We start from the raw sequence: 26691 nt of genomic DNA on the forward strand, positions 1-26691 counted from the left end.
CCTATAAATGTCATCTAGGTACTAAGCCAGAAGAGGGACTTTGGCAAGGAAACTGAGGAAGTTAGGAGTCCAGATTCCAAGAAATTCAGGTGTCTAAATCAGGTCCCTTTGAAAATCCCAACCCTTACAGTTATGTATTTCTTCATTTTAAATTCATTTTTTTTCTTTGGTCAAAATAAACCCAACCTCACATAGCTGGTATAGTGAATTGACAATGAGCCTTTCTTGGTCACCTAGCAGAGTAACATAGCATATCACTCCAGAATCAATATTTTGTCCATGATATGCATGGCATAGTAGACTATGCAATGCTTCTGGTCTGCATTAGGTGTCTCTAACAGTTGACTGCTCTCTCGTTTGTAATTGGTAATTAGAAAATCATCATTTATAATTACTCTTGACAAATATTGATTGCATGGCATTGTAGAAATAAATTGTCCTTGGGGATTATCTGTAGAATATGCCCAGTTAAATAATTGTATTTAGATTTTTTGAGCCCTAGTTCAATATTTCTAATTATCTTTGTGGTTAGCTGTCTAATGTTTACTGTTTTCGTAACTTTGCGATTCTGGCAATATGCTATTTTACAAGCGTAAAACTGGCACTCTGTGAACCAAATATTTTACAGTCTTTTTTGCATAGTACTACTTACTAACTGTCAGAATGGTTGTAATTACTGTAAATGAGATAAATACAAAATGTGGTGATCATTGGTTAGCAGAAACAGTGGAAAACCTACAGAGGGCCTAATACTGCATTCTTTACTTGGGCAATATTTCACTGGCCCTGCAGGAAGTTTTGCTTGAATAAGGGCTGCAATATCAGCCCCTGAATTCATTGAGAATTTTGTTATGATATTTTCACAAAGGATCAAAGATTAACCATTTGTGGGTTTTTTGGAATGTGAACTATGTATCATGTATTTGTTTTTAAATCCATTCAGGTTTACGTACGAAATTGCACCTGTTTTTGTCCTGATGGAACAAATAACACTTCGAAAGATGAGAGAGATTATTGGATGGTCAAATAAAGATGGTGATGGAATATTCTCACCTGGTAGGTCTGTGTCATTTTTGAGAAGTTGAGATAAATATCTCCTGTAGATGAAAGCTTAGGTTCATGTAAGTACTGCAATAGAAAATGGAGTGTCTGAGTTTTAAAATTAATAATGTTCCACCTAAAGCATTGTTTCTTTCAAGCTTCTCATAATCGGTTAACAAGATTCATAGGTCATTTTCATCTTTGGGTGTAGATATGACTATAATGACACAGGCCATTCAGAAACTTGGCAAAAAATTTCAAACGTAAGTGACTACAGCTAGGTACCAAAATCTATATATAGGTGCCTAATTTCCAGAGATGTTGAGCAAATACTTCTCCTTGGCTGAAAGCTCACACCTCTAAAAATCCTGACAACACATATTTAGGTACAGGGCATCATGGAAGAGGAGTGTGTTGTCTTTGCCGCATCTTTCTTCCCTTCCCCATAATTCATAGATACAGCTATTTGGGTGGCCAATAAAGATTTGGATCCAAGGTGAGGGATTAGAGGATGGCCACTTTCTATGGCATCATCTTCATGGAGCCCACACAGAATCTGATCATGTGGGTATGCTGGCCTAGTCCAAAATATCTCTTTTACTACCCCACTCCATGCTTTGAACACACTCCATTCATGGAGCATAGGGAATGGCCAGTGGCAGAGGAGACTGGGAAGCAATTCAGAGGTGCAAGGCCTCTTCATAGATGGCTCTCATGTTTAGTGGGACTCCTGAGATTGTGTGGGTTTTGGGGGACAAATCCCCTTCTTGTTTCAGAAGACGGAGGACAAATCCCAAGTAAAACCCCCATTAATGCAAACTTGCTTAATTCCTGTGCAGAAAAGATACACAAACAAAACAGTCTAGATAGTGCACCGGTTAATGGTAATGTTTAAGAAAAGTCTCTGTTATATGTCTTCAGTATCATGGAATTAGGTAAAAAGTTGTTATTTTTGTTAACAGAGGTTATGGGCTTCATTCCCAAGGGCAGCATATTGAACACTGACCATCTAATGAATGTGTTACAGAAATATTAACACTCTGAAGGGGAGATAAATAAGAAAATCTGACTTCCAATATGGATTCTTAAAAGGTCCATACTTTAGATCTTCCGGATAGATAATCATGCATCTCAGTAATTTGTTCTTTCATATTTCACTGAAGTTTTCACTACATTGCACAAATGATATTGATATGCTTTTGTTCTAGAAAAGGTCAGATTGCTTTTCTCATTTTCAATATTTTATTATATACTCTTTTATAGGCGGGGCTATATCCAATTTGTACAGCATAATGGCTGCTCGCTACAAATATTTCCCTGAAGTCAAAACTAAAGGCATGGCTGCAGTTCCAAAACTGATTCTCTTCACCTCAGAACATGTGAGCTTAATGCTCTGCTAATTGATGTTGTTAATTTAGTGCTAAACGTTTTTAAGACATCCCTTGAAATGACTAGTCCACCATTAAGAGTGTGTATGTTTTTCCTACAGAGTCACTACTCAATAAAGAAAGCTGGGGCTGCACTTGGGTTTGGAACAGAAAATGTGATTTTGATAAAATGCAATGAAAGGTAGGATAAACATTAAGTTCTTGATACATTAAATGTGTTCATCTGTTAAATTTGTTTTATTGTGCTTAAGGCCTGGTTCAGTACAGTGTGTCAAGCTGCTAATGGTCTGTTCAAAAGATCCTATTAAATTACTTCTGCTATAGCTGATACTCTTTGGTGTGCAGTCTTTTAATTTCCTTTGTGTTTTTGTTTCTGCCATAATTACAGAGGGAAAATAATACCAGCTGATTTGGAAGCCAAAATTCTGGAAGCTAAGCAAAAGGTATGCATTTTAATGCTTAGGGCTTTGATGTTCAGATTAAGGATTTATTGCCTTTTCCCTTAAGGAAGGAGGTTAGAAAACACCAATATTTATTCTAGAAGCTGTCATACCTAGTATTTTATAATTATAATTTTGGTGTATGTTTCTATGCTGTTTAAGAAATAATTTACATATCTTGGTTTTCATGTGGATGTACACACAAGCCTAAATGAGAGGGATTTTTCCTTGTTTTAATTTTTGGTTTTAGAAGGATTGAAAAAGATAATTATTAATATGGAATATCCTGTTAAAATATGGAAGAACCTTTTAGGGGCTAATCCTACAAACTCTCCAGAATTTCTATTGACTTCAAGGTGGGTTTATTGGATTGATCTCTTTACATGTTAATTTTAATTTTCCATGGGAGGAATCCTATCTTTAAAAATGAAAATCAAAATAAGTTAATGTTCTGAAAAGAAGTGAAGAAGAATCTTCAGAAGTTTGTGTTCAAGAGTAACTATTCTAAATAAGTTGTAGCTTTCATATTAAATATATTTTGGTGATTATGCTGTCCCTGTAACAAGTCAATAGGTACATTTTAAACTATATTTAACTAGTAGGTGAGGCCCATTATTGACCAGGCAAAGTCATTTTATGTATATATACTTATAGGAAAGTTCAGGAAATTAAATAGCTCTAAAAGAATTTTTTATTAATGTGCTTGCAAAAGGGAACTAATAGAACCATTTTAAATTTGTAGGATTTCAACTTCAAATATTATTCATTTTATTGAATAATTACCATACATAGTAAATGTGAATCAGAAACTTGTAAAGCTTCCATTACTCTTTCTGTAACTAATTTGAATTATTTTGTGATTTGTAACAATAAATAATTTTCTTTGCACTAAAATGACAATTGAATATGCAACTAAATTTTAATTTTGTTAGCAAATATTTTTATGAACTCAAATCATAATAATCATGACTGTTTTCAGATGGAAAAACAAAAATAATTATTTAAGCCTTTAACCCAGCATATGCCAGTGTAAAAATAGTGGATTCAGCTAATTTAAGTGGCAGGATTCGTTATGCAAAATTTGGCATGTGTATGTAATCGCGAAGCTTTACTTTATTTTGCACAAACAAATCCACAAACAAACAAGCTCTTCAAAATATATAGTAGATGAAGTTCAAAGTCAACTTAGTTTGATATGCCTTACACTTGAACTTTTTCATTCTATTGCATACAAGAAATATCAAAGGAACACCTATCCTCTTAATCAGCCTGCATTTTTTTATTTTTCATTTATTTACTTTTTTGCTTAATATGAATACAACAGTCTCATAACTGTACAATAATCAAAAGAGTTTAGAAAAAAATATTTCTTTAGTTTGTGCTGCGCTTCATATAATCAATTTTCCCATTTCCCCTGTGTTGCCAATCAGGAAATCAGTTTTCATTGTTGTTTGTGTGGGTCTTTCATGCAGCAACAAGGGAGATAAAACATTTTTAAGCAATAGAGCAATTAAGTAGTAAAACCAAAAATGTTGACATTGTGATAGAGAGGCAGGTCAAGTACCTGAAATCACTTTTCACTGATTCTGAAATGGATCAGATTTCACACTGAATCAACATTATTTATATTTCAGGGACATGTTCCACTTTATGTAAATGCAACAGCAGGCACAACAGTATATGGAGCCTTTGATCCAATAGACGAAATTGCAGACATATGTGAAAAATATAACCTCTGGCTCCATGTAGATGTAAGTAATTTGCTAAAATTAATACCGGTGAAAGAGGATTCTAGTCTGCAAATGTTTGATGTTAAATTTAAATCCTTCCTATTAAGCCGTGCTCATCTTTCCTGTGATTTTGATTTTTCAGATAATTGTGAATAGCTATAAAGCCCCATCCTGTGAATCTTCCACATATTTAATTTCCATTAGTTTAGTGGGACGAGGGTTTAAAGGGCTGGGTCCATAGTAAACTGAACTATTACAGACTTGTTAAAAATACTTGTTCTTCCAACACTTTCAGGCTGCTTGGGGAGGAGGACTTCTAATGTCCAGGAAGCATCGTCATAAACTGAATGGAATAGAAAGGTACTGCCAATGGCTTACTGGTGTTGCTATTTATTTATGTAGTTTATGACCTTTCAAACAAATGTATGAAAAGGAGCTTACACTGCAAAATTAAACACAAACAACAAAATGTCATGTAGGGGGCTGAAAACTGCCTTCTCTTACGCATCTCCTCTACAATGCAAAGTAAAAGGTAATTTTGAAGGAGGATGGGGAGATTATTTAGCAAATAGAAAGAGGGAAGACAATTCCAAGTGTAAAATGTAACTTCAAAGGAGGCACAGAGCTGGAACAGGATAAGGAGACAATGAGGATACTAAAGAGAGAGGACCTGTAGGAAATTAGATTTAGGCTGGACTGGGCCGTTAAGGATTAAAGGGCTAAAGTTGTTGTGGGACAGAAGAGGAATCCTGGGAAGACATCTGAATGTGCATGTGTGTGAAGGGTAGCAGGTTATGCAAATCCTCAGGGCTCAACAAATTATGGAAAACCCTACTCACCAGAGAAAAAAAGGACTTGCCTCTTCCCCTTCCCCCCAAAAAAGTGTTTTTTAATGGCATAAATTCCTAATAAGAATAAGAACAGTAATTACTAATAAGTGTATTAATAACTTGAGTGATATTTATTAATAATATATTATAAACCTCTTCCTTTTCCCTCTGCTGCCATGTCTCCTCCCCTTGCTCGATCAGCTCCCCTGGTACCTGCTGCCCCCCAACCTCTCACTCTCCTCTGCTGTCCTGACTCCTGCCCTTCTCACTGCCCTCAGCCTTCCTGAGACCTTCCCCCCTCCACCAGTCCTTCTCTCTTCCCTGTGCCCACTCCTCCAGTAGCCCCACTCTGATCAAGTGAGCTACCCCTTCTCATCCCCTCTCCTAATACTTCCCTCTACACACCCGCCCTGCCTCTCTCCTCTGGTGCTGGTCCCTCCCCTGCAGGTGTCTGCCCTTCTGCTTCACCCCCAGAATTCCCTGGCACCTGCACCTTCCTTTAGCCCTGCACCCTCTTGGTGCCTCTCCCTTCCCTCACTATCCCTGCCCCCTTTGACCTTTTTTTCCCTGATACCCACCCCCTCACCACCTTCTGCCCCTATTCCCCTCATGCCCCTGTGCCCTCACACATGCCTTGCCCACCCCTTCTTTCATGCCTTCTCCCAGCACCTCTCCCTCCCCCTCTAACCCCCAATGCCCTTACCCTCTCCTCTCCCAGCATCACCCTGTCCCCCATCCCACTGACACTGCCCCTTCTGCCCTTTTCCTCATTGTCTGCACTTGGCCCCCTGGCATTTGTGTCTCCTGCACCCCTGTCCCTTGGTGCCTTCCACTTTTTTCTTCTTCTTCTTCTCTTGACCTCCTCTCCTCCCCTCCCCTCAGCACAAGCCCCTTCCCCTCCCCTCAGCCCAAGCCCAAGCCCAAGCCCAAGCCCAAGCCCAAGCCCTATCTGGCTTCTGCCTTCCTCTTTGCGGGGTTGCCGGAGCCTTTTTTAATATGGCTGTTGCCGGCCGTGACGTCAGGATGCCACGTCACGCCAGCATCCTGACGTCTGCTGGCGTCCCACCTTCTGGCTCGCACCCCATCTCCTCATGCCGGAGCTGCATGTAGGCAGCTGAGAATCGCCGCACTTCCCCCTTCCCAGCGGCACTCTGTTCCTCCACCAGCCAGTGGATCTGATGGGGCCGCGCCGCCTGTAGTGCTGGCTTCGGCCAGCCTATCACAACGGCCCACCGGGCCAGTTCGCCCCTGCACTCACCAGCTGGTAAAATCTACTCGCCACGGGTGAGTGTATTTGTTGAGCCCTGCAAATCCTCATCTTGAAACTCTTTTCAATCCCTTCCAGTAAATATGGAAACTTTATTCTAGGTACAGATGAATCTTCTATAAATGAGAGCCAATGATGTAAACATTGACTAGAGGGACACGTGCTGGGGCCACACTGGCAGTGGCTTTTAGGGGTAGAACTTCTCTCTTCATGGCTGAAAAGCACAATGGCACCAGCAGAGCTGATACCGTTCCATTATACAGGGGTAGAAGGATTCATAAAGATTGTGTAGGGGTCTTGCTACAGCGCAGCATCACAGAGTCCCTGCACCTCAGCGTGCATGGGACTTTGGAGGTGTGACTAGTGGTTCCACAAATACATTGCTCCAAAAGCTAGTCCCTTTTTACAGCAGGGCCACGGGCCACGAGGGCTACTGAAGCATAAGGCTACTGTAATGGCCAGAAAATGGTCTGTGGGAAATATACTTTACTACCATGTGCCTTTATGGCATTTCACATTACACAGCCATGTTCCTCTAGTCTAGGTATTAACTGAGGCAATGATCTGGCCTTAATTGAGTAGCTGACTTGATTTAAGAATTAAACTTAAAACAAGCAGGAAGTTTTTGCTGAGCTCGACCCAGGCTCGTGTGCTGGTAACCTGCATCATTTTGGCACTACCTTGGTCCACAGCTTGTGACACAGAACAGCCTCCCTGCCCCCCGCTCCACAAATCAATGTTTATCCATAGCCCCACAATGGCCCTGTCTAGTTTGATGGGCAGACTTTTCCACAGGGATGGCCCTCATACAATGGCAACAGGGCCTTAACCTACACATGTCAGTAAGTTTATAGCCTTTTGTGAGGGTTTGTCACTTGACTCATCTGCTCCCACTGGATAATGCTCTATCAGCAATGACTGCCCATATGCATGTAAATCAGAGAAGTGCTGCATAACCAGACCAAATATAAGCTGCGCCATTAATATGTGCAGGATATCTGAATCCCCAAAGAAACCAAAAGGCATTTGATGTAAAATCTACCTATGAACAGCTAAATTAGCATGGAAAGAGCTAGCACAAAATTCCTTCCATACACTAGACTGGGCAGTTATTTCTAATTCCCAGAACACACAGATGTAATGTAACATAATAAAAGGAGACCATGAAACATAAACACTTCCTCGTAAAAACCAAAATTTCCCACCACTGGGAATCTATAGCAAGTAACCAGCAAAAATTGGATAAATAATGAGGGAAAATAATGTGGACCCTTCAGGTGCAGAGATTAAGAATGCAGTATGATGCACCTGGAAAACTACAAAGCAACTGAACAAACCCAGGTTTAACCACTGGTCAGTCCAATTGGCCAGCCACTCATATGTATGGTGGTAGATCCACCGATGTGCTATAGTGCCTAAATCTGTCCTTACATCCATTTGTAAATCAGAACAAAATCTGGCACACTGCTGCTTGACCTGAGGTCAGCTGGAGCTACTAAGTATTTCCCAGCTCTAAGTAGTAACTAAAAATAGCAGATCTCAATGGGTGCTGGGTTTTTTTTTCTTGCCATAATAAACCACATTGATCTACTGGGAGAGGATGCATGCTGCATAATTGATTGCCGCAGGCCCCAGCTGGAATCTGTTTGCATGCTAGCTGGATTTGATATACCCAGAAACACGTACACACTCTGAATGGCCTTTTGTTATGGGGGTAGGCCTGAATGAGCTATCCTTGCATGCCCTTTTCCCGTCCAACTGTGCTGGGCAGATAAAATATGTTAAAATCCTCCTAATAGCCTTTTTTAAAAATCCATCCTGGGAAAAATGCTCAGCCTTTTCGAAGCTTAAAGATATGGTACGTAACACAGATGGTAAATTGAGACCACCCCTCACCATTTGAAAAGCTAACAAATACATTCTACTTCCTAAATATTTCTAATGCGCCACTGAACTTTCTGGAAAAAAATCACATCCCACACAGTCTGGTTTCTGTGCAGAGAAGCCTGATTGTGCTGTGTGCATGTGAGACCTATACTCGACTGCATTACTCAAAGGGGAATTCCTGGTGAGAGTGAGGCATTTGCACTAGTCCTTTGGCTGATGTGTTCCATTTTCTATCCTTGAGGCCATGCCTACGCTATAGAGAAAATTGAAGCAGCCCCAGTCGACATTCTACTAAAGAACTTATCCCCTAGTGTAGACCAGGGCTAAGATAGCTCTGGTAGCAGAGGCCATACCTGTTCCATTTGTGGGCATTTCCCAGATTGCAGGGACTGTGATTATTTCGGGCCCTTGAAAGGGGGATGCAAGGAAAGAGGTTTTTGAATTGTTCTTCCCAACCCAGCATGTACCCAGGCAAACAACATAAAAAAAATCTCACCCATGTTATATACTTTCCCTCTTTAAAGAAACTAAAATACATAGCTGTTCAAGGGGATAGCCTGTAGCTAATAAGATGGAATGGAGAGGGCAGTAATATAAAATGATGGAATATTTCTTCTAGCATAATATGAAGGATAGTGTGTTTAAAACACTAGACATCTGACCTGCTTTGCAAGAAGGGTGCTGTCTAGAAGCACCCTTATTGTCAGAATAAGCTAGTGCAAATTGCATAGCTTGTTACGAGTCTAAATTGAAAGAGCTTATTTTGAAAGCGCCAAATTTCAAAATAAGGCACTATTCTGACACATCCCTTAACACTCGTGGAATGAGGGTTACAGGGATGCTGGAATAGCACGCCTACTATTTCAGGAAATAGTGGGTGCTTTTAAAGACGTGGCATTGCTATTTCAAGATACTTCCAGTATCCTGAAAGAGCAACGCAGTCTAGACGTACTCGAAATTCATTGATCTTGAATATCCATTGAGTCTTCAGCCTCAAAAGTTCTACATTATGTTAGTATGTACTTTAAAGATTTTTTATAGCCTTTTAACAGCCTATATGTTTGACAAATTAGTAAAACAACAAAAACAACAAAAACCCCAAAGCCTTAGAGCTCTCACTGGAAAAGTGGGTAAGAATTAACAGCTTTTCTTTCCTTTTCCTACTGGAAAACTATAACAGTGCCAACCATTTAGCAAAACTGTAGATACCTGGTGTGTGAAAATGTCTCCATAATTCCTTGCCCACCTGCAGGTACTTTGAACTAATCAAAGCTGACATGCTGTTTTTGTTATTCCTGTTAGTGCTGTCTGCAGAAGGCCATTCTTCTGGGAATAAAGTTACAATATCATGTAATCAGCATAGTCTGACACTAATTGGGTGACATTAATTACAATATAAAGTAATCACTATTGTCTGACACAGTAATATAAAACCTAGAAAAGCTGCTTTGCTAAGCTGCACATCTTGGAAAGGTGACATCCAATATGCTGATACCATCCATAGTTAGATGAATGAGGCAAAACACCCAATCTGTTTATGACAACTAACTCTGGTCTGATTCTGAAGTCATTTATACTGGCTTTACACTGGTGTAAGTTTATCTTTGTTTTCCATGTCTGTTCTAAGTGCTTAATTCTTTCGCAGAGCCAACTCAGTCACATGGAATCCACACAAGATGATGGGAGTTTTGTTACAATGTTCGGCCATTCTGATTCGGGAAAAGGTCTGTTTTATATTTGTTAGTTTTGCAGTAGAACAATTAGTGAAAATGAACCCTGATTTTTTTTAAGGGCATACTGCAAGTCCCATTTTTGGTAGACTTATTTCTGAAGGGCTATATTTGTGTTCATTTTATTTGGAGAAGGGAAATACTATTCCCTTTGTTAGCTTTTCATTAACACAGTAAATACAGATCTTCAGATTGCTCCAGTGATGTCAATGGAGCCATGCTGAAGTATACCAACTAGGGATCTAGCCCTGTGTTTTTATAAAACTTAGTATGTGCACCATGTGACATGGTAAGAGAGCAGTGCATGGACTGGTGCTGGTCCTTGAGAGCTCCCCTACGCAGTTTAGGAAGGCAGGAAGCTGGTCCCTGGCATCGAAAAGGTTAAACACAGATCTAGTGGATAGATTATTAGAGTGAAACTTGGAAGGCCTCAGTTTCAGTGCCTGCACAGCCATGACCTGCCAGGTGACCTTGGGCAAATCACCTTATTGCCCGGTACCTCAGTTTCCCCAGATGTAAAATAGAGATGATTGCCTTCTTCTGTAAAGTGCTTTGAGCACTAATGATAAAACGATAGTACATGCATATATGATGATAACTCAGAACATGATAACTTCCTGGTTTTTTTTTTTTTTTTATATTTCTGTGTTGATCATATCCAGTCAAGGAAAAATAACATTAATAGTGAAGCAGTAGGACAGTTCTTTTTCTTTTCATTCTGAAAGCAGAATGCGTCTACTATGGGCCCAGTTATGCTCATACTTATTACTGATGTTGAGTAGTACCAGAGTGGGGCCTAAATGAAGTTAGATTATGCACCGGAACAAGTTCACACAGTCTCACAATACAATATAAACATACTAACAATGAAAAATTAACAATTAAAAGTCTTGTTTTCTAAGAAAGAGCAGTCTCATATTCTAGGATTCTGGAGTATAGGGCAGGAAACATTTGTTGGGAATACTAATAATTCAAATACATTTAGGCTGGCATTTTCAGTAACATTATTTTAAAGTATCGTTAACACTTATTTTTATCTCAGTGTGATGTGCATGTACTATCTCAGCATGATATGCATGCAGTCTCACCACTTGAATAATCAGGAACTTGGACATCTAAATGACCAAATTGAGTGCACAAAATTGTGTCTACAGCTTGTGCCCTCAAAAGCAGGTCAGTATCTGAAAATTTGATCTCTAAAAATATACTTCTTCTACAGTGCGTTTGTATCTATTCAGTGGCTATATTTACTTGTGTGTTATACATATTTGCTTTTTCATAATAGGGTATACTTCAAGGTTGCAATCAGATGTGTGCTGGATATCTGTTCCAGCAAGACAAGCAATATGATATATCCTATGACACTGGCGATAAAGCAATACAGTGTGGACGTCATGTGGACATTTTCAAATTCTGGTTGATGTGGAAAGCTAAGGTAAACAATAAATGACTCAGAAACACATTTAATTTATGTCTAAGTTTCATGTAATAGAGGAAAATATCTATGTTTTTTCCTTTAAAAAAAGTTGTTTGGGCTCTATGGTAAACTTCAAAAACGGAGTTTGCTTCTGACATTTTGCTGACAAAGGACTGCAGGATTGCTTTAGAAGATGCTAATACAACAAGCACTTAGATTTAGGCTTAACATTAATCACATTGAAGTCAAAAGGGCTACTATTGTGACTAGTGTTGACTTGTACATGAGTATTTGTAGGATTGGTGCCCAAACTTTCTTTCTTTTTAGAGGTGCGTTCTTGCTTGCTTGCTTGCTCTCTGTTTCTGAAGATTATAATGTTCCGTGACCATTTCTGCAGTGCTCACTCAGGCAAAACTACGAACTGGATGATTCAGTTGATAAAGTGGCCACAATCTATCCCTTCATGAAATCATTGTTATGGCGCACTCTAAAGTCATATAAAAATGATTTTTAGTTCAGAGGAGGATGACCAGCAGATAATGTCTGATGAATAAAAGCTCCCTGTCTACTATCGTGGGGGGGTTTAATATTAAAGAATGAGGGAAGAATGAGGGAAGCAAACAACAAGTATAATTCTATATTTCTGTTTTATAAATAAGATCTTTTTAGAGATTTCTATGAGTTATCAGTATCTTTAAAACTACTGCAGCAAAAGAAATATGGCTGAATAAAATATTAACATTCAGATTTGCAAAAGCATGAAGAATTATTTCTACATCCTAAATGATCTTTTCCTTTGTTCATTTTACCAATTAGTGTGGCTGTAGTAAAACCGGGTGCCAACCCATAACTTAAATACAGGGTGGACCTCCCTCGTTCAGCACCCTTGGGACCTGACTGGTCCTGAACAAGGGGATTTGCTGAACAAGGGGGAGGAGGGTCCTTGCCTATATGGCCCGTGCTTCCCCCAGCTAGGACTCCAGCCAAGCCCCACCACTTCCTTTTCAGGCCATGGCTCCCCAGGGCAGAGCTCCAGGGTGGCTGAGGCTCCCCAGTGGCCGGGGACGCGTGGCTGCCACACCTGATGGGCCTGCCCAGGGACTGGGGCTCTGTGACTGCTGCTGCTGCCGGGACTCTGTGGCCACTGCTGACCCCCTCCTCCCCCACCTGCCCATCCTGCAATAGGCGCCAGAACTCCCTGCTGTGCCACCCACCTCTCCCTCAACACGGGGCTCCTGGCTGAGTCAGCCCACCACCCCCCACCACTCCTGCCCTCTTGCTCGACCTCTTTATACCTGGACTTTGTTGTCTAGGAATATCCATGGTCCTGCTGGACCACAGATGTTGCCGGACCAGAGAGTCCCAGTTAAAGGAGGTACAACCTGTATTATATGGTATCATTATTTCCAGAATACAGAACCCTGTCAACCCTGTGTAATCCATAGATCAGGTGACCTTCTAAAAATCAGCATTGCACGTGCTTTGGCTTTCCTTGACAAAACCAGTCCATTCCTTATGTCCTCACTGTTAGGCTCTCATGGCAGGCTAATGTTGCTACAAACATTCTCATTTGCAGTTGTGAGCCATTTAGTGCACCAAAATCAAACACGAATATAGAACTTGTGTGGAGTGCGAAATTCTCCTCTGCCTTCAGGCTTGGTCTACATGAGAGGATAAATTTGAATTAAGATATGCAACTTAAGTTACACAATTAACGTAGGTGAAGTTGAAGTATCTTGACTCGAATTTTGGCACTGTCCACATGAAGATTTTTTTTCCCAAAGCTTTTAGCTCTGAGGTTTTGAGTTGGACCCACTTCTAGTAAATTGGGTGTTATACTGTAACAGCAGCCTTTGGATCATTTTTTGGGCAAACAAAGGCACTGAAGCTGTGGAGATTCTTCTTCCAGCATTAACATCTGCCAAAAAACGAGCACAAGTTTGCCTCCAAAATAGCCATGGGGTTTAATGTGATATTTATCTAAACCCTTGACTCATCTTGCAAATACTCTTGCAGTGTGAATTTTATCACAGTTTAGAGGACCTGTGCCACAGATGCACAATTAAGTTGACATTAAGAGCTTCACTGATGCTGAAAGGTGACCTGCAAGGGGGGGGGGGGGAATGTGTACATGTCTTCATTTACCTTTTCAATGAGGCACAAAGATGGTCTGTATTTTTTTAAAGCTTTATTTTTCCAGGTTTTTTATCATTATTATAATTTGTTTCATTAGTTTGTTTGGAGGACTGGGAGAACGGGTGGAATTATGACATGGGTGGAAACAGACCACCTGGAAAATTGAGCAACTAGGACCTTGTCTACACTACACAGCGCTGTCAATCTACTTCAGCTACACAAATAGCATAGCTGAAATCGACATACTGCATGCAGTAAGGTTGGCGGGTGGCTGCTGTCCCATCAATGCTGGCTACTCTTCTCATATTGGTGGAGTACCAGCATTGATGGGCACATGCTTAGAGATAAATTTATCACCTCTACAATAGACATGATATATCAATAGCTGGTGGATTGATCGTTGAAGCATCAATCCACCACATAGTATAAACAAGGCCTAAGTTGGCAAAAGGATTTTCATTCAAACTATTTAAAACTCTTTATTTGCTTTCTAGCTTGCTTTTCCTAATGCCAATTTCTGACAACAACAGTTGGGAGAGAATTTAAAACTCCCCAGTTCTCTAGTCCTCTAGGAAAAAGAAAGAAGCCAAGACTTAATATTCCTGGTATTTCAAAGGCAAAAAAAAAAAAGCTGAAAAATTATCTTTTACAAAAGTTTTAAAAGTCCTTCCTTGCTATTTATTTGTCACCATAAATAAAAACAAAGTAGTTCACAAACAAAGTAGTAATTCTTTTGTAAGTCACATTTAACTATATGAATTTCACTATTTACAAAATAAGTTACACTAAAAGTATTCTTTATTTCTATTGTCATTCTTTAACTTTGATTTTTAACTTTCAAAATAATAGACCTATTACATATTTTATTTTCAAAAGCTAATTATTAGAGATAGCTAGACAATTCAAGATAAGAGGGAAAATATTATAGCTAATAAAACATTTTCTTTTTAAAAATAGGGTACAGTAGGATTTGAAAATCAGATCAACAAATGTCTGGAATTGTCAGAGTACTTCTATACTAAAATTAAAAACAGAGAAGAATTTGAGATGGTTTTTGATGGTGAGGTAAGTTATTACATGGACCATATATATTTTTCATATAACCTGACATCTGAGAACTAAGTTTATATACATTTATTGGAGCAATCTTGAAATTTCTGTAGTTTTCTCAAGAATTCATAGTTATTTATGAAAAGAACAAAATGGCCACTAATATCTGGAAATATTTTTGGTTGGATACATACTGAACTATGTGGATTTCAGTAATGAACAAAGGGATTCCTCCCCTCATTTCTTATTTTCTTTTATTTTCTTTCCTTGTTTCTTTCCTTTTCACTTGTAAAGGATACTGTATTGGGCCACAACCTGAACACTTTCCATGATATTTATCAACAAAGAGCCAGATAGATTCCCACAAGAATGTAGTGCCAGGGAACTAGTTTGGGTTCTCAGATTAGGGTCTCAAGATGGCCTTAATACAGCTGCCCTTTCATGGTGACGTTCCAGAGATTGTCACTTCTCATGCTCTAAAAATTGCTACCTCCACCTCTGCTGCTGGTGCATTAAGTGTTGGTTGATAGTACAATGGACACACTCTGTCTCTTCACTTACTAAGAGGGGGAAATCAGTTTTCAGTTACCAAAAGACAGACCTATCTGTGTAGGATGTCACTGACTAAGTGGGGGAGGGGGAGATGTCTGGCACTGAAATCTCGAGAAAGAGATCTCCTCTCAAAACTATATAAGTGTTGAACAATGTTTGTACTTCATCACATATTAAAATATTGTAAAAGGGACAGTGCATAGTGAATCCAAGATGGTTGCTTCAAATAGCAATATTAATAATAATTTATTGTTTCTTATAATATAGAACAAGCAGCCTTAATAAAATGTATTGGACTCCACTTCTGAATAATAAAGTATTCAAGAACAATTTATAGTCCTTCAGGGGATTGGTATTTATCTTATATTTTCGTATCGTGTTCATTCACTTAGGCATTTGTATTTTTTTCCCTTTTGCAGCCTGAACACACAAATGTATGCTTCTGGTATCTTCCTCAGAGTCTCAGGGGAATACCAGACTCTGAGGAGAGAAGAGAAAAACTACGTAAGGTATGCAGCTCACATTAATCTTATATATTGTTTCATTTATAAGCCAAAGGGTTCCATTTATCTAAAATAACATATCTCTGAACGTGCTGATGAGCCTGGTGATGGAAATTTTGGGATTTCCGTTTTAGCAGGGGAAATGATTTCTGTAAAATCATTGTTCTGGAAATGCCAGCACATGGTACTTCCAAAAATAAATATTCCCCGCAGGACCCTGGCAGCTGCTCACTGAGATTGTCTTGATTTTTGTCAATGACGCTTGTCATTTTTGCAGCTGCTTTTCAGTGATAGGCAGAAGCAAAAGTGACAAGAAGAATGTCCCTTTCAGGCTACAGCTGTCAGGTTTTCAAGAGTGTGTCTTAGGGCAGTCATACTATGCAGACTGCCATGGGGAAGGGAACCCCAGGGCTTCTAGACTCCTCAGCCAGCTAGTGCCCGGGCTGTCCAATTCCTGCAGCCTGGAGAGTTGACTTAGCCAGATGACTCTCTGGGAAGAAACCTGGAATCTCTGGGATCAGGAGTTGTCTCCATGGTGGGGCTGGCCCTTCATTATGAACCATGGAGGCCTGAGCTCCCCAGCAGCCCACCACCTGAGCTGGCAGGAATCCAGGCAGATGGTTACTCTGTTCATTGAACTCCATCTATTGGTGCACCCCAAGCATTTCCTAGCAATTAGCATTTTCCAAACCTAATTCCAGGCCAACTCTACCACAGAGTTTCATGTTCTGATTGGCCCCTGGACTCCTGGACCTTGATATTTGGTCCACTTACTCTCCTGTGCTTGTTGGGGCTGAAGTTACATTTCCTCTTTGGAATCAGACATGGAATATATCCAGTTCTTCTGTGTTATGTTATGCATGTGTAGTTCATAGGTAGGCATGAAGACCAGGTCCCTGCCCATAATAGAACAGAAGGCTGGGGAGAAAGGAGGCAACACAAAGTAGTGTGATAGAAAGGAGAAGTTGGAATCCTATAAGTCCCAGAATTTTATTTTATTTATTAAGCTAACACTTCTCTCTGAGAAGTACTAGATTTTCCAGGCCTTTGCAGGGAGAGTTGTTTTAAGGAATGTTTTTGTGTAGAAGGTAGAAACATGCCAAGAGCTGGGGTATGAAAGAGATTTCCAGGCACCAGGGACCAAATAGAAGGTTGAGATGAAATTGGAAGAAGGATCCAAAAGGGTTATTTCATTATGCAGCTACAATGGCATGAGCAGAGGTGACATGGCAGATACTATAGCTAACATTGTGGAGATTAGGGGTTAACTCAGGGGTTGGAAACCTTTTGGCACATGGCTCATCAGGGTAATCTGCTGTTGAGCTACAAGACAGTTTGTTTAAACTGAGCATCTGCAGGCATGCCCTCTCTTCCCCTGTAGCTTCCAGTGGACAAGGTTTTCTGAAAGCTGAGGGGAGCAAGTCATGCCTGTGGTTACTCAATAGAAACAAACTGTCTTACAGCCCACTAGTGGATTGCCCTGATGGACCAGATGCCAAAGGTTGCCAACCCCTGAGTTAAATGTTTTGAAAACTAGAATTAGGCACCTATGTTTGATGAATATTTGATGAATAAATATGAAGATGCTAGCAGAGGGATTTAAAGAGGGACTGGATGGTGTCATAATGGCAAGCAAGGTATATTGTTTGTGTGGCAGTATTTTGGGACCATTAAAACAAGAGAAAAAAAACTACTGTTGTCAAGATGAAATAATTGGGCCCTGTCCAACAGTTTTTGTGGCAGGAATAGAAATGAGAGGGCAGACAGCATACTGTAGAGAAAGAACCAGCAAGATTTTGTAGCAGAGTTATTGTGAGGAAAGAAGACAGAGGGAGTTAAAATTACTTGTGTTAACCTATGGAACAAGATGAGTAATGGAATTGCCAAGAGTGATAGAAAAGAGAGGGAGGGAGACAATCTAGGAAGAAAGAAGTGCTTGATTTTACTATGTTAAGTATGAGCTGGTGATGGGAAATGTATGAAACATCAAGCTAAAGGTATCAGAATAGCACCCAGAGACAGATACTGAGAGGCAGGAACTAAGTCAGAGGTGAAGTAGTTCTGGGAATCATCATTTTACCTTGCCTATATTCTCTGTTGAGCCTTCTCGGATAGATCCCTGATTTCACAAGCCTAGACTATGCCAGCCTTACTAATGTGGAGTACTACTCAAGATAAGAAAAGATGGCAGAATCTGATTCATAATTAGGAGAGAAACAGCAAGTTGCTCAGCCATTTAACAGTCTCTGTGACAATGTTAAGACTTTGATGGAACTTTTTCATTGAAAGTGAAAATAAAGAAGATAATTTTAATAAATGCATGGTGCTGTAAACCAAGCAAAGTGTTTCCATGATTTTAAATAAATCAGTAGAAAGTTTTCTTTATACAATAGGTCTGGTTGAAATTTATCTATCAAAATTGACAGAAACATTGTTCAAGTAAACATGGAAAAGATCACCTTTCCTGTTTTGTTTTGTTTTTCTTTTTACAAAAATTCTAAATTTTTCATAGAACATGTCTACAAAGACAAAAATATTGTCAAAATTTTCCACAGAATTCTTTTCCTGACCTGTTTTAGCAGTTAGCAATTCACTTTAGTGTTTCAGAGAGGTAACTGTGTTAGTCTGTTTCAGCAAAACCAACAAGAAGTTCAAATACTGAAGATTTTAGAAGGTAAAAGTCAGACTATAAACTGCAGTGAAATTGGCTTTATTTTTTATTATCCAAACTATAAGAATTGCAATAATTAACCAGAGGATATAGTGACACAAACGTAGATTTGTAAATCCTTCCAATACCCTAAGAATTTATTAGTAGCTTAAGAAGGAAGATTGTTTGCTTAAGCTATGGTTTATAGATTGACATCATTGCTACTAATAACATCTTAAAGTATTAAGTATGGGAACATTTTGAACATCTAATTTACATATCACTATTTTATATACATCATCAAGCATTTTCTTTTTACAGAAATTTTATGTAAACATCTATCTCTGGTGTAATTGCTCTCTTTTCTAAATTAAGAAAAATAGTGATTACTTAGAAAGGAAAAAAGTTGTAAATGTCTTTCCTATTTTGTGTTAATTATAAAGGTGGCACCGAAGATCAAAGCGCTGATGATGGAGTCAGGTACCACAATGGTTGGATACCAGCCGCAGGGAGATAAAGCCAACTTCTTCCGAATGGTTGTCTCAAACCCGGCAGCAACTAAGTCTGACATTGACTTCCTCATTGAAGAAATAGAAAGATTGGGGCAGGATCTGTAATACTCTTGGCAAACTATTTCTCTAGTCCATTGTTTTCCAGCACTGGCTATTTTTTACCCAGTTCTGCAGAACACACTTTAAGGAAATTCCCTTTCTAAATGTTCCATGTTCCTAGGATGCTCTACAACAACAAAAATCTATAGGTTACTGCAGGGTGCTGGAATAATTTGTATTATGGGGTTGCTGAGAGTCATTGACCCATACTGTAAACCTTATATATGATGGAAAACATCCCTAGTTCCAGCACCTATGGTTACTGTAACATACATGAATTGGAAGGTCATTTCACTGAAGGAAAATATATTGTCTTGAAGTGTACTATTGATTCTTATTTAGTCTGTTTATTATAGTAATCAGAGAACTAATAACTATTAAAATAGAGAATTAAGAACTCTGCATAATATATATGTACAATATATATATATAAATGGTTATGAACGTAGAACTAAGCCACAGCATGTTTTCCACTGTAAGAGAACTAACTTTTCCTTCAACAGTTAAAAATGTGGACAATGTGTTGCAGATCAGTCTACCGGATGCAAATATCTGTAAAGAAACATTTTAAAAAATGTAGATTCTTAGGCGCTAAGGAAAATGTTTAATAGTATTAAACCTTATTGTTGGTGCTTCTCTCACATATAAAAAACAATGGTTCCTAAAAGCACCTCCCAGTAAGATAGCTGTATCTCCCGTTAGTGTCATATCAGGGGATAATAGTAGCAGAGTCATTGTAACAGGTATATTATTGCTGTATTTTTAGAGATTAATTTGTGTAGATTGTGTATATTGTTAAATGACTTTGTGAAAAGGAATTAAATGTAATAGTTTTACAGCCAGATAACTGTTCAATTCTAGGTATATAAAATATTTGCTTATTTATATGCAGAGATTTACCATGCTAAAGAGTCGTCTTGTATTTTCTTCCATTTGTAATGTATCCTATTTATATATTATTGAAGTTCTAAATAATGTTTATGGTATTTTAGTGTATTTGTGAGCCAAAGAGATGATAAAATATTAGTTGACACTTTCATTTATATAATAGTGACCTTAAAACAACAACTTACAGATAATTTTACTGATCACTAGGAATTCTAACATTGTATATAGATTCTAGTATAATTAAATCCCTTTACTTTAATAGACTCTTCACCTTTTATTAATTGTAATGTCTGCCTCTATGTCCAGTGTTCTGAATGCTTATCTAGTGAATATTGGATAATAACCAAGGCTCCTGTACATCTGTTGTAGTTCAGGACCAATCGCTGACTAGTTTAGCTAAATTCTGTGGCAAGATTCCTTAAAGTCTGTAGCAAATCCCTTAAAGTATTAACCAGGTTTATTAATTTTTTGTAGAAGGGGAATTCATTATGTACTTTGCAATCTACAAGACAGGAAAAGAAAAACTCACCACAGAATGTTTAAACACAGCTGGTTTGTCATCATAGTTTTAACTGATCAGATACTTAAGAATATAGACACCAGAGTAATCTGCTGCCCATTGAGTTTTTAATTCGCTAGGTAACCAGTTCTACAAAGTACTTGATTTTTTGTGCTGGCAGACCAGCAAAGTGTGGAATCAAATAAAGGCTTAATGACTACAGAATGACTATTGTAATAATAACTGAAATCTGCGGATTCAAAATCTTTTCAAAATATGCTGCTATGGCTATTGTACATGAAAGTCTGTAATAAGCTACTTTTCTTTCAAATCTGAAATAACATTTAGTTGCATTAGATATATTCTATTAAATGAATGTAAAAAGACACCCTTTGTTTTAAAACTACTGTAATACTCTGTCCAAAAAATCCCTCAGGCTTTGTGTTGCTTTTTCATTTATTTAGAGGGATGAGACCCTCACCACCTCTCCACCCCCTTTATGCCATGTGAACGGGCTGCAGTGGCATGAAGTGGCCCTAAAGCCTTGACTGTAGCCAGAAGAGGATTCCCCTAATGCAGGCAGTATAGAAGACACATAAGGTTGGCTTAGTAGGCGTGCTGGAGAAGGCAGGAGTGTGTCAGAGGCAGGATCAAATCCCAACTTTCCAGCCCCTCAAGCAGCCCAGGACTGGGAAGGTGCAAAGGTGACTTAAAGCCACCATAATCCCCTTGGGCTGCAAATTCTATGAGGGACCCATGATCTTTAGACTAAATAACAGTTGGCTATTCCAAACACCATGTTTAAACTGTCTCACATAGCTAGGATAGCTTGGGGCATAGTGACCTCCTACAGATGGAAAAACTGATAATTCCAATTCAGAAGTCAGACTGGGCCTACCACTGTTAAATTTCCAGGTCCCAACGTTCTCATTCTGATGTAAGAGCACTCCATGCTTCTTTTTGTCACCAGAACTTTTCCAAAATTTACAATGATGTGTGGATAGCTAGTCATTCTCAAGCACTGGTTTCTCTTTTCCTAGAGATCCGGTATACCTCTCTCCTCCCTTGCCCTGTGTGAAAGCTTTTTATTGAAATCCATTTTCTAATAACCTCATTGGAGTCAAGTTCAGGGCTTGTTCCACTTCTGTTATTCTCTTTTTGCCTCCTAACTATAACATAGAGAAGATGATATCCTTCTGGCACAGTTGTCATTCCAATAGTGCCATCTCCTTAAGGCAATGTTTTTACTTCACACAATTGGTGCAGATAGTTGCAGTGGACCGTGTTTTTATAGTCTTGCATCTTGACCTTTCAGAATAGTCTTGATATGTCATCATCTCTTCTTTGATACTAGCAGCATTGATGTAAAAGTAAATGATAGAAGATCTGAATTCTACTACCATGAGTATTCTTAATATCAGTATTCATTCTGACTTCAATTTTTTTTTAAATCCAAATGCCATTCTCTATAGATGCAAGCCATTTCTCATTCCATGTCCGTTCTCCTACTCACATGGCTGATCTCATGTGTCTTGAGAGGATCTTTTTTTTATTTTTTTTTTATTTTTTTTTTTAGGGTATGTCTATACTTAGGGAATTATTTCAAAAAAAGTCAAATTGAAATAACTCCTGAAATAACAAAATGAAAATAGCATGACCTGACTACAGGGAATCCTCGAAATTTAATCCAGGGCAGGCTCCATTGTTGTGGATGCACTACCTCGACTTAGAGCACAAGGAAGAACTGGGGAATAATTAGTTGGAATGACTCTGGGGAGTAGTTATTTTGAAATAGAAGCACAGGAGGGTCCACACTAATGCTATTTAAAAAAAACTATTTCAGAATAAGCGTTATTCCCCGAGGAAAGCAGGAGTACAACTTTTGAAATAACCAGCCTGTTATTTTGAAATAATGGGCTTGGTGGTGCGGACACTCTGCTTATTATTTTGAAATAAGGGGGGTTATTTTGAAATAACTCCCTAGTGTAGACCAAGAGTAAGAAAGGAAAAACTTGGATTAATGTTTGAGGCATCTTATGGATGAGATTTTTCCTCTCTGAAGAGCTCACTTTATTCAAAGATCTGCTACAAAAAATTGCAGCAGCTCTCTACTCTTCTCAGTGTATGTAAAACACTATGACCTATGATAGTCATTCACCAATGTCATAGCCGTGAAAGAGGAGTCTACTGCTTCCACACACAGCAGCAGTCTCTTGAGCTTTCTTTGATTAGTTTTCAGCTTAGAGTTTCTGATCCGCTTCGTTCCATCACTCAGGGAGGTGCAGTGACAGTACCACTGAAGAGATGAGATTCAGGCTTCATATTTTTCTCTGTAACCTTAAAATAACTTTCCCAAGGCTGAGTGTCCCGATTCTCCCCATTTTATACCTATTTTTCATTACTACTTGAAGTACTCTATACACTTTAGAAACATATGAGGAAGGTAACTAGTTGTATCCCCATTTTGCAGAATGGAAGACTTGTCCAAGGTCACATAGCAAGTCCTGGCCAGTCCTGTGAGGTGGCTGGGAACTGGATTTTGATATCCTGAGTAGTGTGTGAACTGTGATTCGACTGCTACAAAATGCTTCTCTTCCTTTTGGCACTGTGTCTTGCTTTTATCAGATCAGCCACACCTGGGTCCTCTAGTTACTGCCAATGATAGTTTGCATCTTTAAGTGACATTTAATAATCTAAATCCTGCTGTTTATCTTGCAGCCAAAATAATTAAGTTTATATCTTATGTATTAGGCTACTGTCTTTCTGTTATCTTAGTTTTGTGGCAAATGATATCCACAACCAGTTTCTAGTGAATCCTTGTTCTTGATCTCCGCTATTAGGGTATTTATCAGTAATGACTGCCCATCACCACCAGCACAGAATCCTTGTTTACTCCAAATAAGCTGAATTAATAGAGCCTTATTTAGGGGATGGCCATGGTCACCAATTATAAAAAAAAATCTATTTTCCTTCCAGTAGGCCGCATTCATCTGTTGTTCTATGACCTTTCTGGAACATATCTTTTCTTAAATCCACACAACATTGTGGCTATGTCTACACTGCACTGTTCTTCCAGAAAAAGCTACGCAACTGCGAACCACAGTTTGTGTAGCTTCTTCTGCTTCTTTTTTTGGGAGAGGCTTTTCTGACATCTACACTGGGCCAAATGTCAGGAAAAAAACCCTTTTTCAGAACATCCCATCTTCCTCATATAACAAGGTTTATAGGGATGCTGAAAAAGCTCATCTGCTCTTCCAACAAAAAATTCGGAATAGCAGACACGTTCCATGGACATGGCAGAGTTTTTCTGTGTATCCCAGAAAAACTCTGCAGTGTAGACATACCCTGTGTGTGGAAGATCAGAAAGTGTGAAACCATGGATGAAGGGATTCATTCTAGGACACGAGTAATTCAGTTTTCCTGATGTAACAAGTTGGTAATTTATTTTGAGGTTACCATTTCTTCTTTTAAGTCTTCCTGACAAGCACTATAGTGTTAAGATGGGTGAATTCAAAGTACCTTGACATGCTAAATAGAGGGAAGAGACCAAACTGGAAGTTGTAGCTTCAATGCTTATTAGCTGATATACTAGATTTTGAAAAGGTTAACCATTGGTCAAAGCATTTATTAATTTTAAATAGGAAAAGTTCCAGTTTCAGTTGTTAGAACTGCTTTTTGAAGAACACAGTGAGGTTCTACCTTTTGTGGCAGACAGACTGAACCAGGGCTTTTGAGATTAGCCCAGAATTTTAAAACCGTTTATTCAGGGCACAACATGCTTGTTGAATGGTGACAAATAAGAGATTTTTTTAAAACAGAATCTCTGTGTTTTGTGGCTAAAAGAACTGTGAAATTATAAACATGATATGCAATGCAATTTTAATTTTTCAATAAAAATGTATCTGAATTTTTTTCATTTGTCTCATTATTTGTGAGTCCTCTGCTTTTCCCTCAAGAACATAAGACCTATATCATATGGCAAATCGTAAATACAGCAAGCCAAATCCTAAAGACATAACAGAGCTTTTAATTGGAATATAGTAGGAGCTGGCATGTGTACAAAATGAGTACGAACTTCGATTCTGGACAAATATGAAAAGAATGATGAAGTTTTACTACTTTGCAGGGATTGTGGAGCATCTGGTAAAAAGCATAAAGCAGAAACCTCTCTTCATCTGGTACTACTGAAATTTCAGTCCAGCTTATTCAAGCAAATCTCATGTGAAAGTAATGAATTTTTCATACTGAGTAGTTCCACTGACTTCAATGGGACTGTTCACACTGTAAAGTTAAGTTTAGCAGGATAAGGGATCCAGGTTTTTTTTAATGAAATCAGAACTGATATATATTGCAAGGGGAATTGTGTGTAAAAGAAATACAGGATCAGGTTTTGCAAGTGTGGTCAAGGTGTTCTATTTTTACTTCCATCCTGATCCCGCAAACCACAGAAGTCAGACTCCCCCCTCCCCCCCCCCCCCCCCCACACACACAATCAGATGCAAGATCAAGAGCTTCCTGCTCTTTTTGGCTACATTTATGCTGCACCATAGTTCAAAATAAGATACGCAATTTGAGCTATACAAATTGTGTATCTTATTTTGAAACAGCATATTTCGTAATTTGGTGCTGTTTACATAGCACCAAATTTTGAAATAACCTGCTATTCCAAAATATTCCTTACTCCTTCTGGAATGAGGTTTATAGGGATGTTAGACTAGCAAGCCCAAAATAAGGGGCTTGCTGTGAGGACGCGGGATAGTTATTTCAGGATACTCTGGTATCCTGAAATAGCATTGTAGTGTAGATGTAGCCTATGAGTTCAGTTCTACTAGGTGTTCAATGTCCTAGACCTGTTGCATATAAGTGCTTGTTTAACTGTGAGCACTAGTATTCTTGTCACAGTCAATACAATTACACATATGTGAAGTGTTAAGTATGTTTATAAGTATTTTTCTTGGGTCAGAGCTAGAATGTTCAACATGTTGAAGGACTGAGAATTATAATACACAATCATTTAAAGCAAAAATGATTAATTGAAACACATGCAAATTACATTTCAATGTTTGTTTTGAATAAACTTTTTAAAAGTCATTTTGTAGAGATATACATGAAAGACCCAATCCTGTGGCCATTGAAGTTGATGGGAGTTTTTCCAATTATTTCAATGCAAGCAGAATCCAGGGCCTGATAAGTGAAATAGCAGGGGCATTTTGCTAACATAATATCCACAAAATGAGATTCAAAATCAGATCTGGGAGAAAATGTTGACTTTTTTATATTATTTGCAAACAGAGGTACTCACGTATACCAAGGACACACACATTAATTAGATTATTGCTCAGCAAGTCTCAAACTTAAGCAACCAGAGACCCCCATTTTGATTTAATTTTTTTGCAGGCCCCCAAGCTGGCTTCTAATTTTCCCTGGGGGTGCTCAACTCCGTTGTAACCTCAGGGCTCACCCCTACTCCAGCACCCAATGTTGTACCAAATAAAAGCAAGCAGGATCTTATGAGGGGGATAAGGCAAAAAGCCACATTTATTGTAAAGATAATAATAAAAATAAAGAAAAGATAGAAGCAAACAACGTTGTTTAACTACTTATTCCTAACACTACTTAACCCTTATACACTTGTATGTATATTATATATATATATATAACCATTTATTCATACATCCATTCATTCAAGTTCTGTGTATAGTTACCAGCCTGGAAGTTGCTTGTGACAGGATACTGGCCAGGTACTCTGTACACAAGTGATGGTAGTGGGGAGCGAAGTCCTGATCAGATGCGCATCTGAAGCTCCTGGTAGGCTGGCAGCAGAACCTTGGACTCTGATTCCATAGTTTTTTAGTCCAGTTCTTATAGGAATTTTTTCCTATGCCAGTCTATGGAAATTGCTGTATCATGCTGATGTCTCCAGGGTGGCTGCCAGGTGCTCATCAGTGATCTCATCGGGTGGACCTCCAGTTTCTCCACTTGACACCTTTTGGTTGCACTGGCACCTGACGCCTTCTTCAGCCCTTTGTTGCTGTATTCTCAGGCTGGCACCTCTCAGAGCCATTCATTCAT

General features: G+C 38.8%; 1 protein-coding gene across 1 annotated transcript in view; it reads left to right on the forward strand.

The window, feature by feature from the left end:
- GAD1 (glutamate decarboxylase 1) overlaps positions 1–24486 on the forward strand; it is a 47452-nt gene extending 22966 nt beyond the window's left edge. The window contains exons 7-17 of the mRNA XM_006118202.4: positions 944–1056; positions 2305–2420; positions 2531–2610; positions 2818–2872; positions 4504–4620; positions 4895–4959; positions 10229–10307; positions 11599–11748; positions 14824–14931; positions 15888–15977; positions 19065–24486. Coding sequence (XP_006118264.2) covers positions 944–1056; positions 2305–2420; positions 2531–2610; positions 2818–2872; positions 4504–4620; positions 4895–4959; positions 10229–10307; positions 11599–11748; positions 14824–14931; positions 15888–15977; positions 19065–19238 — 1147 coding nt within the window. The 3' untranslated portion in view covers positions 19239–24486. The remainder of the gene's footprint in view (positions 1–943; positions 1057–2304; positions 2421–2530; positions 2611–2817; positions 2873–4503; positions 4621–4894; positions 4960–10228; positions 10308–11598; positions 11749–14823; positions 14932–15887; positions 15978–19064) is intronic.
- The last annotated feature ends 2205 nt before the right edge of the window (positions 24487–26691 follow it).

The sequence above is a fragment of the Pelodiscus sinensis genome, chromosome 7, assembly GCF_049634645.1.
Source record: "Pelodiscus sinensis isolate JC-2024 chromosome 7, ASM4963464v1, whole genome shotgun sequence".
Lineage (NCBI taxonomy): Eukaryota > Metazoa > Chordata > Testudines > Trionychidae > Pelodiscus > Pelodiscus sinensis.